The 15,304-nt window shown below is 38.9% G+C and overlaps 1 protein-coding gene across 1 annotated transcript in view; it reads left to right on the top strand.

Moving 5' to 3' along the window:
- Positions 1–14,482, top strand: part of itga1 (integrin, alpha 1) — a 222,579-nt gene extending 208,097 nt beyond the window's left edge. Inside the window, exons 29-31 of the mRNA XM_072571632.1 lie at positions 3,477–3,572; positions 8,316–8,429; positions 10,909–14,482. Of these exons, the coding sequence (XP_072427733.1) occupies positions 3,477–3,572; positions 8,316–8,429; positions 10,909–10,947 (249 nt within the window). The 3' untranslated portion in view covers positions 10,948–14,482. The remainder of the gene's footprint in view (positions 1–3,476; positions 3,573–8,315; positions 8,430–10,908) is intronic.
- Positions 14,483–15,304: the final 822 nt, after the last annotated feature.

The following is a 15,304-nucleotide window of genomic DNA, read 5'->3' as shown; positions in this document are numbered from 1 at the left end:
CAGTACAGATCCCAGAGATTGGGACGAATACAAAGACCCACAAAACAGTTTATAACAGCAGCTAAAAAGGATTATGAAAGGAAACTTGCAAAGGACATAAAAACAAAAAGAGGAGATTTTATAGTTATATAAAGGGAATGTGGCTGGTTAAGAGTACTTCTGGCCAACTGAAGGCTGAGAATGGGTATATTGTCAATGATCGTTGGGAAATGGCAGACGTGCTGAACAACTATTTTGCTTCAGTAATGACAGCAGGAAAGCTTGCTCGAAATCTTGCTAAAAGAAATTAACTGAGGATCAGAGAGAGGGTCAAAATGAAATTAGCTTGAGTAAATCATCTATAATGGGGAAATTAATGAAATTGAAGAGTGACAAATCCCCAGGAATTGGTGGTTTCCATCCGTGGATATTAAAGGAGGCAGGATGGCACGATGCAGGTGACCTAACCATAATCTTTCAGAATTCCTTTGATTCAAGAGTTGTACCTCTGAATTGGAAATTTGCTCACGTCACACAGCTCTTTAAGAACAGTGACAGAAAGAAACCAGGAAAGTACAGGCCAGTTAGCCTGATATCTGTGATGGGGAAATTGTTGGAGTCTATAATCAAGAATATGATAACTGATCACCTCAAAATCTTTCAGTTAATCGGGCAGAGTCAGCATGGATTCATGAAAGGTATGTCATGCTGACAAACCTGAAGAGTTGACAAGGGTGGTGGATAGAGGTAAATTAATAGATATTGTTCATAGGGACTTCCAGAAGGCTTTTGACAAAGTCTCACACAAGAGATTGTTATGTAAGGAGGAAGCCCATGAAATTGAGGGGGAAACTTATTGGCATGGAGAAGAAATTAGTTATGTGGCAAGAAACAGGCAATTGGAATAATGAGTAAGTACTCAAACTGGCAAGATGCGACTAGTGTCCAACAGGGATTGGTGTTAGAGCCTCAATTATTTAGAATATTCATGAACAACTCAGATAATGGCACAAAAAAAAACAAATAGCCAAATTTGCTGATGACAAAATTGGACAGCATTGTAGACAGCGTTGACCACAGCATAGAATTACAACAGGATATTGACAGATTAAGTGAACGGACAAAGCTGTGGCAGATGGATTTTAATACAAGCGAATGTGAGGTTATCCATTTCAGACCGATAAAGGATCGATCAGGGTATTTTTCAGAAGGCTCAAAATTAAATACTGTCTATTTCCAATGGAATTTCAGGGTTCAGGTGCATCACTCTTTGAAATGCCACAAATAGGTGCAAAAAATAGACAAAAAGGTTAATGGAATGCTGGTCTCTATATCTAAAGAATATAGGGATGTAGACATTATGCTACATTTATACAAAACTCTAGTTAGATCCCACTTGAAGAACTGGATGTTTTGGCCCTGGAAGGAATTCAACACAGGTTTACAAGGATGATATTTGGACTTTATGGCTTACGTTATGAGGAGAGATGAGGCACATTGGACCTTTATTCTCTATAATTTAGTAGGTTAAGGCATAGTCTAACCAAGTCTTCAGGATATTGACAGGGAAAGACAGGGTATATAAAGACAAACTATTTCCACTGTTTGAAGATTCTAGAACCAGGGGCATAGTCGAAGAATTAGGGCGAAGATGTTCAGAAGAGATGTTAGAAAGCTCTCCTACATACAGAGAGTAGTGGAGATTTGGAACTTTCTTCCTCAAATGGCGATCAACGTTAGTTGAGTTGTTAAATTTAAATCTGAGATGGACATTTTTTTATTAAGCAAGAGTCTCAAGGGAAATGGGCCCAAGGCAGGCATATGGAGTTGGCTTTTACCCGAAACGTCAATTTTGCTGCTCCTTGGATGCTGCCTGACCTGCTGTGCTTTTCCAGTACCACTTTAATCCAGACTCGGGTTTCCAGCATCTGCAGTCCTCGTTTTTACCTATATGGAGTTAGGCACAGATCAGCCAAGATTTTATTGAATGGCAGAGTAGGCCTAAGGATAACTTACTAATGTTTCTATGTTCCTCAATGCAAACTGTTTGTTTATTCCAATTGTGAACTTAATTGTGTTCAGGCTTGTTAATTATAGGTGATGTTTCATCCCCAACCTTGGAAGATTCTCATAATTGTGTAAATCAAATAATAGATAAGGAAGTTTTTCATGTCTGAGATGGGGTCCTGATTGGTTTCATTGCCAGGTAAAGGGTAAAGTGTTCATTTAAACTCATAGTGTCCTTTGTTTAATCCATATTGATTTCATGAAAATTCGCACACCTATGCAGTCAGATAAGGCCTGTGGCCATTTTAAGACAGTACTTTTGGTCCTTTTTAAAAATAATTTCAGTCTGCAAATGTCTCAGATATTAAATTGACCAATAATTAGATAACTATATTAGATCAATAATTAGAATATTTGTAATTCTGATGGTCCAAAATATCAAAATATTAGTTGTGGTCTCAAGTTGAAACCTTCCATCCCAATCACAACCAAAAGGATCCAACAACTTTACATTCTGGATAGAAATGGTGTGCAGGGAAATGGGAAAAAAGACAGGCACTTGGTCATAGAAATGGGATAGACACAATGGGCCAAACGGTCTACTCCTGCACCATAACAATTCTGTGATTCAATAGAATTTACAGATCAATTGTCTCTATTTTGTATAATTGTGACACAATTACTTTTCATGTTCTTTACTTGGCATGACTACAGTTTAATTAGATTTGCCATTTTTACTGCGTGATTTCTACTAAATATTTTCTGCATCATCAATGTTACTCACAAAACATAGAAACAAGATCAACATCTACATTTATTTCCTAAATATTTGTGAACATTGTGACTGTTTTGTCGTTGTCAAAAGCAGCATCTGTAAATAAAGAGAATTCTTGGCGATGCTACTCAGCTGTTCTATTTTCTAATGTTCACCAAGAATATTTGTGTTTGTTTTTTTCCATTAGGACAACAAGCAGTGGATGAACTAAGCACGGCAATTGTTCATTAACACTTGCACAACATATTGAAGATGCCTTTTGCATTACAACATTCAAAGACCTCTATAACATATCATACTCTAGTACTGAGTTATATTTATGAAAATCATGCGTGAAAGCTTCCTGAAAGAGTTTGGTCTCTCACTTGAAATTTTGGATCTTCTTGCACTGTTACTTTTGTCAGTATTTTGCCTTTTTTGCTCTATTACTTTCATCTTTGTTGGCCCTGCAGCTGCTTTTTCTTACCAAGTATTCAAAACATAGCTTACGTAAAAATAGATCGTAAGAGTTTCTTTAGTTTTTTTTAAGCCAAAGAGTTGACAACATGAGCATTGGTCTGATAATGATAGTAAGCATGCTCTCTATATTGGTGGCCAAGTCAGAGGGCTGGCCATTCTGCAAGCCTCAGCAACACCACTATAGCAGAATATAGTCAAACTGTAAATGGACTTGTTTTTGTGAGTCTGGAGGCTTAATTTGCTTTTGTCATTGCAGGCAAAATTTAATTCAATAGGCCTAAATATTACTGCTACACTCACAATTGAAGACTCATCACTGGTGGTACTAAACAAAACAACAGAAAGAACAATGGTGAGTAAATACCTTTTTACTTTGTTATAATTGCTGCCTCTCATGATTTAGGATTTGACATTAGCTGACTCTCACTAAAGGTTCACTTTATAAGTGTAATCTCAGAAAGTGAGCCATAGAGTTCCTTAGAAATGAAATCACATCATTTTCCCTAGGCTTTTGCAGCTCTTCCACTAATTTATAGCAGACAATAGGGCAAATAGCTTTGGAAATTCCCCTGTATTCCTGATGAAGGGCTTTTGCCCGAAACGTCTATTTTACTGCTCCTTGGATGCTGCCTGAACTGCTGTGCTTTTCCAGCACCACTCTAATGTAGACTCTGGTTTCCAGCATCTGCAGTCATTGTTTTTACCTAATTCCCCTGGTGATACAGTCAGCTGAGATGGAGAACTAATCACTAAGTTTAAGGACTAATTCAGTATGATACCTGAGGGAAGAAGAAAAGGAGAGAATCTCAGTGTTGGACTGCAGCGAACAGTAGACAATTAGAGTTAAAGGAAGGCTAAAAGTGATAGAACACAGTTTAGAGCTCAAAATAAGAGTTGAGAAAAGTCAAAGTGTAATTCACAGTAATTTACTGATTAAAAACCATATGGATAGAACAGAAAGTTTAGAAGCACAATGTTACAAGTGGTAGAAATCTAAAACACACAGAGAAAATGCAGGAGAAACTCAGCAGGTCTGGCAGCATCTCTGGAGAGAGGAACAGAGTTAACATTTCAAGTCTGATCTGACTCTTCTTCAATTCAAATATTTAGGGGTCTTCTCACAACACCACCATAATGAACATTGTTCCTGCCAGGTGACAACAGTGTCAGCCTTCTTGACTGGTACAACAGAGTTAAATGGGTGCTGGGTTGGAAGTGAAGGGAGACGTCCTTGATCTGTTCCAATCTCAGTGTTTTCCACTGAAAAGCTACTGGCCAACACTTGTTTGCAACTTCTTTCCATGTGATCTTCATTCCACCTACTAATTCAAAGTGAACACATCAATAAGTCCACCCAGAAGAAGGCCCTGGAAGATTTGAATCTTGTACATGACAGAATGCATGTTCTGGAGTGAACAGTAAAGGTGGCATGAATGGAATCAGAAAGAGGATGCCAAGGCTAACAGCCTGTAAGCACAGTGGGTGGGAAGATTAACAGTTGAGAGTATTGGGCAGTTAAGATTAATATAGCTAGACAGTGATGTGTTTCACAATGGCAACTTTGTAGATGGCAGATAGAACCACAATTATAGTCAAGGGCTTGTTCAGAGGAAATTCCAACCTAGACTGCGGCATTAGACTATCCACGATGAAGAGCAGTGATGGGCTGGATGACAAGAGAGATCCTGATGAAGGGTCCCGATCTGAAACATCGACTCTTCTGCTCCCCTGATGCTGCTTGACCTGCTGTGCTTTTTCCAGCTCCACACTTTATCGACTCTGTCTTTCCAGCACCTGCAGCCTTCGCTATCTCTAAATTGACGAGAAATAAATACCTGAGAATAAAGAAACAAAAAAATGCAAAAATCTGAGAGAGTGGAGAACACAGCCATGATTGAGCAGTGCCATGCAATGGAAATAGAAACAATGTAATAAAGTGAGGTTGGGGTGGGAATCCAAAATAAAAGGAATAAGAGCAAAGGAATTCAAGCTGTTACTGTTGCATATGGAGCTGGTAGTTTTCACAAGCCAAAATTAAAGGAAAATAGACTTATTCTTGGTATTAAACAGAATAGGAAAATTGAGTTTCTCAACACTGTGGAAGGATATTCTTTGTGGGAAATATCAATATTGTAGGTAGAGCATGCTAATGTATCATGAGGAAAATTTGCCGCTCATTCCACGACATAATATAATGCTACAGTTCTCCATTAGAATAATTCATTACTCTTAAAGATAGCAAGGAGACATCAGTCACTTAATCATTTTATTGAAGTTGAGGTAGGAGGCACCGGAGCAGGAGCAAGTCATAGCAAACTGTTTTAGAGGAGTGTGCGGGAGTTTTTGGCTTCATCAAGCTCTGTTCCTGTTCTGATGAAGACCAACACCGGACTCAAATGTTAACTTTGCTTTATTCTCACAGACACTGCCAGACCTGCTGAGTTTCTACAGCAACTTCTGTTTTTGCTTCAGATCTCCAGCATCCACAGTTCTTTGTCTTATTATATGAACTCTGGTCCAATGCTGACAGGAAGTGGCAACTGACCAGGAAGCAGGGATAAAATATTAAGTCTTTGGAACTCCCATGAACATCGATAGTGAGCATTGCCATGATTATTGCTGGGAAGTATTAGTGTCGCATATCCAGGCCCATGTCACTCCCACACTATCATAGAGTCATAGAGATGTACAGCATGGAAACAGACCCTTCGGTCCAACCCATCCATGCTGACCAGATATCCCAACCTAATCTAGTCCCACCTGGCAGAACCTGGCCCATATCCCTCCAAATCCTTCCTATTCATATCCCCATCCAAATGCCTCTTAAATGTTGCAATTGTACCAGCCTCCACCACGTCCTCTGGCAGCTCATTCCATACACGTACCACCCTCTGCATGAAAAAGTTGACCCTTAGGTCTCTTTTATATCTTTCCCCTCTCACCCTAAATCTATGCCCTCTAGTTCTGGACTCCCCAATCCCAGGGAAAAGACTTTGTCTATTTATCCTATCCATGCCCCTCATAATTTTGTAAACCTCTATAAGGTCACTCCTCAGCCTCTGATGCTCCAGGGAAAACAGCCCCAGCCTGTTCAGCTTCTTCCTGTAGCTCAGATCCTCTAACCTTGGCAACATCCTTGTAAATCTTTTCTGAACCCTTTCAAGTTTCTTGCTCTTACTATTATTTTCTTACGCTCCGAGCAAACACTCATGTTTCTAACCTAACAATTCTCCACACAAAGTCTCCTATTCATGTCCATGCTCAACTTCACCATTGCTGGTGAGCCCTCCATTCCCGATTGTCAGTCAAAGTTGTCTCTAGTTTTCTTCTGCATTTTGTTTCTAACTCACTAATCTCCTGAAGTAATGCTGTTGGATTTTGTAGAACGTTGTACAAGGACCCTGTATTTACAATTTAATCTATACACTCAGTCTCTCAGCACTAGGTTAAAATTCAACTCACTTTCTAACATCATTATATGATCATCATGTATTTTTCTGATTTTGCTCCCATTACTTGTCTCCTCTGACTACTGTTCCAGGCATTTCCTACCCCCGGCCTATTCTATCAGGTGTAATTTCACTGCAAATCTGGAGAGTGTTGTGTTAGGCAATAACTCTGAAAGGGTTAATGTTGAAGACCATATTAAGCTCCACCTAATCTAATAATGCTATAAGAGCTTAGATAGAGAAAGGCAGAGTCTGGAAGGGTGTTGTAGCAGGTCTCCTAATAAATTTAATAACAATGGGTGGATTGTTGCTATTCCTGGAGCTGCTATAGGACAGGTGACAGGAAGGGAAAGTATTTAGATGAGTTTGCACTGGAGAGATATTCATGCCTTGCTCGTCACTTCTGCAATTAAACACTGAGCAAGGAGGTCTCAACCTTGCCAATGATTAGAACTGGTGGCCAGGTGGAGGTATAGATGATGGACAATGAACCCATGCCCTTGCCTCAAATTCCCCCCACCCCCTTTCCCCAACTTTCATCTCTGAGGATACCCATCTGTGAGGAAAAGAAAGATAAAATGTATCTTTTCACCTCTAGATCCCCTTAAAAGTTGGACTTGGTCAACTTTGCCTCAGGACCAGAGACTGACAGTTTTTGAATTCCTGGCATGTTGGTGCTGAGATGCCTGATAGGGCAAAATACTTACATTTCCTGAACAGTAGGAAATTTGGCACATAATCACGCTGCTGGTAATGGGACATTAGTCACCATCTAACGCACTCACACTCACAATTAGAAAAGTGAGTGGGAAATTCTCAGCCAATGTCTATTTGACTAGTGTAACTTATGTCTGATTGATATCATGCAATAAACTATGTTGTGTTTATGACAACACCACATTTTTACCCTGTGGCTTTCCTCTAGCAAAGTAGCCTTTTAGATCCAGTCACAAATTGAGGAAGGTGGCAGCTACGCAACCAAATGTAAACATTGGTTGACTTCCATGTCTCATATGATTTTGTATGCTGAAATTATGCAAAGCATCAAGCTGCAAAAAAACTGTCTGAAATCAAACTCTCATCCTTCACATTAGCTGAACTCCAACCAGACCCATTCCCTAACAAAACTGTGATCTTATGGGAGATCTAGAGCTTCAGTTCCAAGCAACCAATTTGATTTTTATTAAATGCAAGATCTCAGTATGTTTAGAGTTGTGAGTTTTAACCAGTCAAACACAGAAGAAACCCATGGAGAGAAAAGTCCATCCATGTCACAAAGAGCAAAATGTGCGGTCAGGAGCACAATCTCAAAACCAAGAAAGGGAAAGTTGACGAGAGGTTTAAAATTCACCACGTGGAATGTGAAGAGTGGACAGAGACTGTGGAAGCAAGTTCCAGAAACAACTGAATTATATTGTTATTAAAGAAATTATTAAGAGGCTTAAAAAATTGAATACCATGTAGTTATTTTTAAACTAGCCATATAACTCTCATTCAGTTTTAAAAGCGTGGCTCCCTTCAATCTCACTTTAATTTAAATGATAATGACATGTGTAAAGATAAACTTGAAGAATAATGACATTATCAGAATGTTTAACCTTAGCTTAATTTTTCTGAAACGCTGATAGAAATTTTTCAACTTGCAGGTGACTTTAACTGTATCGAAAGAATCCCATGGAGGTGTCCCAATCTGGGTGATTATACTCAGTGTTCTTGCTGGCCTTCTGCTTCTAGCACTTGTAATATTTGCACTGAGGAAGGTAAGTGAATCTGGTATTATACTCAACTTGTATTGTAACTATTTCAATCAGCCTGTTCAAACACACCTCCCTCCAGGTTGGGTAGGACCCGAACCCAGACCTGCAGGCTCTGAGGCCTACCATAAAATCAGAAATCGGTGGAGAAACCCAACAGTTAGGAGCATCTGTGGAGAGAAAGCAGAGTTGACATTTTTGGCCTAGCAACCCTTCATCAGAATTGTTAGCAGCTATGAAAATAAAGTTGGGGGCAAGGAGAAAGGTGACAAATAGGTGGAGATGGAGTCCAGAGAGGGAGAGATATGAAAAGTATGGGTAAACCGTGGGGGGTAGTGGATAGCAAACTGGGACAGAGGAAAAGCTGAATAAGTGACAATAAGTGGGCGGCATGGTGGTTCAGTTGTTAGCACTGCTGTCTCACAGTGTCACAGGGATCTGGGTTGATTCCATGCTCGGCCAACTGTCTGTGTGAAGTTTGCACATTCTCCCCATGCCTGTTTGGGTCCCTCTGGGTGCTCTGATTTCCTCCCTCAGTCCAAAGATGTGCAGGCTAGGTGGATTGGCCTTGCTAAATTGCCCATAGCATCCCAGGATATGTAGGCTAAGTGGGATTAGCCATGAATGCAGGGTTACAGGGTAGTGGGGTGAGTCTGGGTGGGATGCTATTCAGAGGGTCAGTATGGACCTGATGAACTTAATGGCCTGCTTACACATTGATTAGAATTCATTATGATGAGAACTGAGAGGAGGAGAGAGTGGGTGAGCTCTGCTGAAAGCAGCCCATGTCATAACCGGACCAGGCTAAGTGTCTTGAGAGCTTGTCCTAGGGCAGCCATGTTCCTTTTTGGAAGATGTTGTGTTAGTTTAGGAGTCTTGGCGTATTTCTGAAGTACATTTTGTAGATGGTGCACATTGCTCAACTCTGTCTCTCACTTGCTGCTTATGCAAGTAGTCCTGTTGTGTCACTTCACCCGGTTGACACCTCATTTTTTAGGAATGCCTGATACTGCTCCTGATATACCATCTAGCACTCTTCATTAAACTAGGGTTGATCCTCTGGGTTGATGGTAATGATAGAGTGCTATAAGGTTGCACATTGTGTTGGAGTAAAATTCTACAGCTGTTGATGACCTACAATCTCAAGGATTCTCAGTCTCAAGTTGCCTTTCAAAACCTGTCTCATTTAGCACAGTGACCACTCAACGTGATGTAAGTTATTATCAGTGTGAAGGTGAAACTTTCTATCCATAAAGACTGTGCAGTAGTCATGCCTTCTAATACTATTTTGGAAATACATGTCATGTTAAGCATTTTCTGCTCATGACAATCCAAAGGTTTCTGTATTTCCTGTATCAACCTGTTCGTAGACATTATTACACACCTCTAGAGGAGATGGGACTTGAACCTGAGTCTCCTGGTTCAGAGGTGGGGACACTGCTAACAAGCAATAAGAACTCATAATGTTTGGGAGTTTGAATGCATATTTCTCAGATCTGTTCAGACGTGTTATGACACAACTCTAGAGCAGTTGGGACTTGAATCCAAGCCTTCTTGGTAGTGACACATAACAATATCATACACCATTTTATATTCTGGTTCAGCCCATTCCTGTATTTTGCGAGAAGTGTGTTAGATTGTGGCCTTCCCTCACTGCATACTTGCAGTCTCTGCCCAAGTGCATCCCTCTCAACAAAGTCCTGGATCTAGGAAAATGCCAGACTGATAAATACAGTCCTATTGCCCAAAATATATACTTTTTCTGTGACATTCATAAATATATGTCACTTAGCAATTAATATTCGACATTACAAAATGAATTGCAGTTAATTTATGTTAGTATAAGAATGGATAAAATGATGTCTCCACTGGCACATTTCAACCCATCAAATTCCATCCTCCATTGCTGTGGCTCTCCTTTCCCAACCTGCCATATTGATATGATGGTAGATGGCACATTCCAGCAAAGCTGGCCCATTTCCTGCTTAGCATTGCTGTTCCCATTCCGCCCAGGAATCAGCAAGGGAGATATGGTAATACTCTTTGAGACAGTGGTAATAAGAACGTAAAGTATTGTAAGACAGGAGGGGCCTTGCAGTGGCAGTCCTATCTCTCTAACAGCTGCATCACTGACCTTGTTATGCTTCAACTATGATCTGAAATGAATTACAATTGTTTCCTTGCAGGGTTTTTCTGGTCAGTTTAAACTCTTGCTGCCACGATGACTTTACTGGCATTGTCATGGAATCTCATAACTTGTGTCATTACGGAAAGGGCAGAGGTTGGATTAATTTGAATATGTCAACATTCATTTATTTTACTTTTAAAGGTTCACCAAAAGCTCCAGGCTTCTTCAGTAGAAGGAGGAAACCATGCAAGCCTAATCCAGCATTTACTAATTCTATAAATGCCTACTCTTAAATCTTAATTACTATAAAGTAATGATTTGTTGTCATAATAACTACAGACTTTGATTTCTTTCCAGGCTGGATTTTTCAAAAGACCTTTAAAAGAAAAGATGTGAGAAGTTCACAAACCAACCCTAGAAGCACAACAGAAAACAAAATCTTCTATATTACAACAATCCAACAATATCATGGCAGACATAAGAAAAGTTGTAAAACTGTGTTCATGATGAAAGTCATTTACAGTGTCTTGCATGAGAAAAATATTATCCAATCTCTGCATTTGTTAATATTTTGTAAATATTTAGCAGTTTTTCAAACTACTAAAAATGTTTTTGTATATTTTAAACTATTTGAAATACTTTATATTCTATGCATCATTCAAGCTGATTACTTTAAGTATCGCAAAGTTACACCTGTCCTCCTTTGGATAGTTACTTTAATTATAACAAATACTGATCACACCCCTTTTTGCTGGATTTCAAAAAGATACTTTTCCTGGTGATTGTAGAGTCTTCTTAATAATGTTGATTATAAAGATCCTGCTCAGTTTTTATAGTGATTATGTACTTTGACAGATCCTTTTTCATTTTGTAGATTTAAAATGGTTGTCATAACATTTTCCGCATTTAGACGCAAACGTAAGCATATACTTAAATAGAGACTTTTTTTAAAATGGCAGCTGAATGTGATCTTATAAATGGTAGCAGGTGTACATACTCCAAATTTTCCAACCAGTTTATTTCTAGAATATTTAGATAATCAGACATGTGATTTAATGAACAATTGTATATAATAAGAACAATAGGCATTCGGACTGGGGTCAGAAAACAAAGAAGACAGAAATGGTGAGGTATATATTTTGATAAAATAAGAAGATAAATTTGGAAGCACGGAATGATAGAAGGCAATAAAGAGCAAAACTGAAGGACTGGCGGAGGGAACTTTATCATTCAGAAATATCGCAGGCCGTATCATCACAGCCTTGTGTCAAAAATTCCAGAATTCTGGTCCTGTGCAAGGTTTCTACTGCCCCTAATCTACTATCATAGGGGATTTAGAGAGAGACACAGAGTAAGCCTAGATTATTCATTTATGCTTTACTGTGTGCTTCTGTATTTCTGCATGGAATCTAGGTGTCAGAGGCAAGTATGCCATTTGTTTCCCACCCTTAATTATCCTCGAATTGAGTGGCTTGCTAAACCATTCCAGGGCAAAGTTAAGAGTGAATCACTGTACTGTATACCTGGAGTAACACGTAGACCAGACCAGGAAGGGGTAGATTTCCTTCCCTAGTGGGCATTAGTGAGCCAGATTTTTTTTATAACAATTGGCAAAGGCTACACAGTCAGCATTAGACTAGCTTTCAAATCCGGAATTTAAGTAAATTCAAATTCCACCAATAGCCACCATTAATAAAAGCTGAAAGAACTGTGGATGCTGTAAATCAGAAACAAAAATAGAAACTGCTGGAAAAGCTCAGCAGATTTGGCAGAATCTGTGAAAAGAAATCAGAGTTAACGTTTTAGGTTGAGTGACCCTTCCTCAGAACAGTGAGTTCTGAGGAAGAGTCAGTCAACCTGAAACATTAACTCCACAGACACTGCCCAACTTGCTGAGCTTTTCCAGCAATTTCTATTTTTGCCACCAATAATAGCTAGGATTCAAAGCCATGTCTCTCTAACAGCAGCCTGGGCATTTGGATTAGTAATAAGGTGACATTACCAATATGCAAGCATCCACCAGCTAAAAAATGTAGACTTCCTCTTGGCATCTGAACTGAGATAAAGGACAGTTATTTGACAAAAATGTATTTAATATTTTTAGGGGCAACACAGCAACCCATATTCTTCACTGAACTTCTGACCTCTTATTAAAGCGCCAATATAATTTCATTGTAATCCATATGTTAAAAAGGTAAAATCAATAGTAGAAGAAGATAATTAGAGGGGCCATAACCTGCCGTAAACCAGGAAGCATGAATTGGGATGTTTAATTCATAAGTATGAATACTGGGTACTCAGTGAGACACTAGTACAGCACAGTCTGTGGAGGAACATGGCAACTTCCATTACAGCTTTATATCTTACAGCGCATTTATCTATCACCATTATTTCTACCCTATTTTATGGTTTTTAATGTACCACTCCACAAATTGCTCACCTTTCAATTGTATTTCTCTTACAAACAAAATATTATAAAGTCAGCTTTCTGATCTGTTGCTGATGAGGAAATGTTCACTTTCCTGGATAAAAATGTCGGGGTAGAGCAGTAGATTTGAATTGCTTCGTCAATGAGCTTTCCCTGGGGGCAGGCCAAAGATTTATTCAGATCTAAATTTAAAGTGAAGACAAAGGAAAAGGTATAACAACAAAGAGATGTGCAAAGCAGAGCCATTTTTCACCTCAACCACAGTAGATGCAGGAGATCTTTATCAGCAGGCTGAAGATGTGCATTTGAGGCAAAAGACAGCAGTCCCATAACCATCCACTTTGTTGGCAATAAAAGAAGTCAGACCACATGTTTTAAAAGAACATACCTTCGATCCTTTGTTACTTTTCCAGTTTTGGTGCAACCATTCTTTAAACACCTCTTATTGCCATTTCTTTGAAGTTAATGTTTGATGCATGATCAAATCAATATCACATGTCACACGCTATCATTCAAAGTCAAAATTAACCCCTTTTTTATTTACATTTGTTGTTTTCAAATTGTTAGTGAAATGAAAATAATAATCTCTATTTCAATCGAATTGTGAATATTTTGATGCAGATATTGTTTAGTCTTTAAAGATTAGTTCTGCTACAGATCTCAGTCAAATTTTATAAAATGATGTCGTCCCACAGTGCAGACTGATGTATATTATTACTTTTATTATCATGTATACACTGTAACTTCATGGTAGACTCTGAAGTTTTAAATACGAGATGCAAAACGTGGCATCCTATGCGAAATGTACCAAAGTAATTGACATGGTGTTTACATTCAGGTTTAAGATTATGTTGCACACGGTGCAAAAAGAAATCTTTCACCTCTGCCCCGAGGGTGTATATATTGTCTGAAGATGGGCATACCAGAATGCAGTATACCAAAGGAAGGCAAATAAATGGACCCTGTGCACTGCCATTTTCATTTCTAGTTGTAAACAGGGACATCTGTCTAGGATGAAGGTTCAGCAAGTAAAATAATTTTCTTTTGCGCAAGGCCTCAACTCCTGGATCAAATAATTTTAAATGTGATCTTCAACTGAATCACTTCTCTAGTGTAACACTTCTCTAGTGTAATGACTTTGCCTTGTCATACACATTAGACAGCTTGTTATCACTTGATACCAAATGTATATAAATGTTAGTTAAATTTAAGAAATGTTTAACTTCAAGGACCAACAGCACTGTTTAATTCAAAAAGGAAGGCAGGGAATTTCCTTGGAGCTGCCATGACTTTGGCTATTTTTGTATAAACAGACTTTATACTTGTATGCAAGGGAGCAGGAAATAACACTGAGAATATTGCCAAGCTGCATCCATTGTTTAATTTCCAAGAGTGAAATGTTTCCTCTCAATAAATTGACTTAAGGATGTTTGCATGAAAATAGAATGGAAAAATCTTTTTATTTGTGCTGATGTGTTTTTTTTAATAAAATTCGTAACATAGTGCATTTGTCCAGTGTTTTAATATGTTCTATTTATAATGTTTACAAGTAAAACTGGTGCTAAAATGATTAAGTTGCTTTGAGTTACGATTTGGCAGTCCACTCTGGTCACTCTTCAGCCGTAATGTTGCTATAGTTGAAAATAGGAAAGTTGAGTGTGGACCCTGTAGAGATCGGAGTGGTGCTAAATGAACATTTCTCATCGGTGTTCACTCAGGAAAAGGAGAATATTGTAGAGGAGAAGGATGAGGTACAAGATATTAGACCAGGAAGGGTCATGGTTAGTTACAAACAGATGTTATCAATTCTAGAAGGAGTGAAAGTAGACAAGTCCCCTGGGCCCGATGGGATTTATCCGAGGATTCTCTGGGAAGCTAGGGAGGTGATAGCAGAGACTTTGGCTTTGATATTTGAGTCATCATTGTCTACAAGTTTAGTACCTGAGAACTGGAGGATTGAAAATGTTGTGCCCTTGTTCAAGAAGGGCAGCAGAGATGACCCAGGTAATTATAGACCAGTGAGCCTTACTTCTGTTGTAGGAAAGGTTTTGGAAAGGATTATAAGAGATAAGATTTATAACCATCTAGCAAGCAATAATTTGATTGCAGATAGTCAATATGGTTTCGTCAAGGGCATGTCATGTCTCACAAACCTCATTGAGTTTTTTGAGAAGGTGACCAAGCATGTAGATGAGAGTAGGGCAGTTGACATGGTATACATGGACTTCAGTAAAGCCTTTGATAAGGTTCCACATGGTAGGCTGTTGGAGAAAATGCAGAGGCATGGAATTGAGGATAATTTAGCAGTTTGGATTAGAAACTGGC

Source organism: Chiloscyllium punctatum, chromosome 1, assembly GCF_047496795.1.
Source record: "Chiloscyllium punctatum isolate Juve2018m chromosome 1, sChiPun1.3, whole genome shotgun sequence".
In the NCBI taxonomy this organism is placed as follows: Eukaryota; Metazoa; Chordata; class Chondrichthyes; order Orectolobiformes; family Hemiscylliidae; genus Chiloscyllium; species Chiloscyllium punctatum.
The sequence above is the reverse complement of the archived record's forward strand: the minus strand, read 5'-3'. Positions and strand labels throughout refer to the sequence as shown.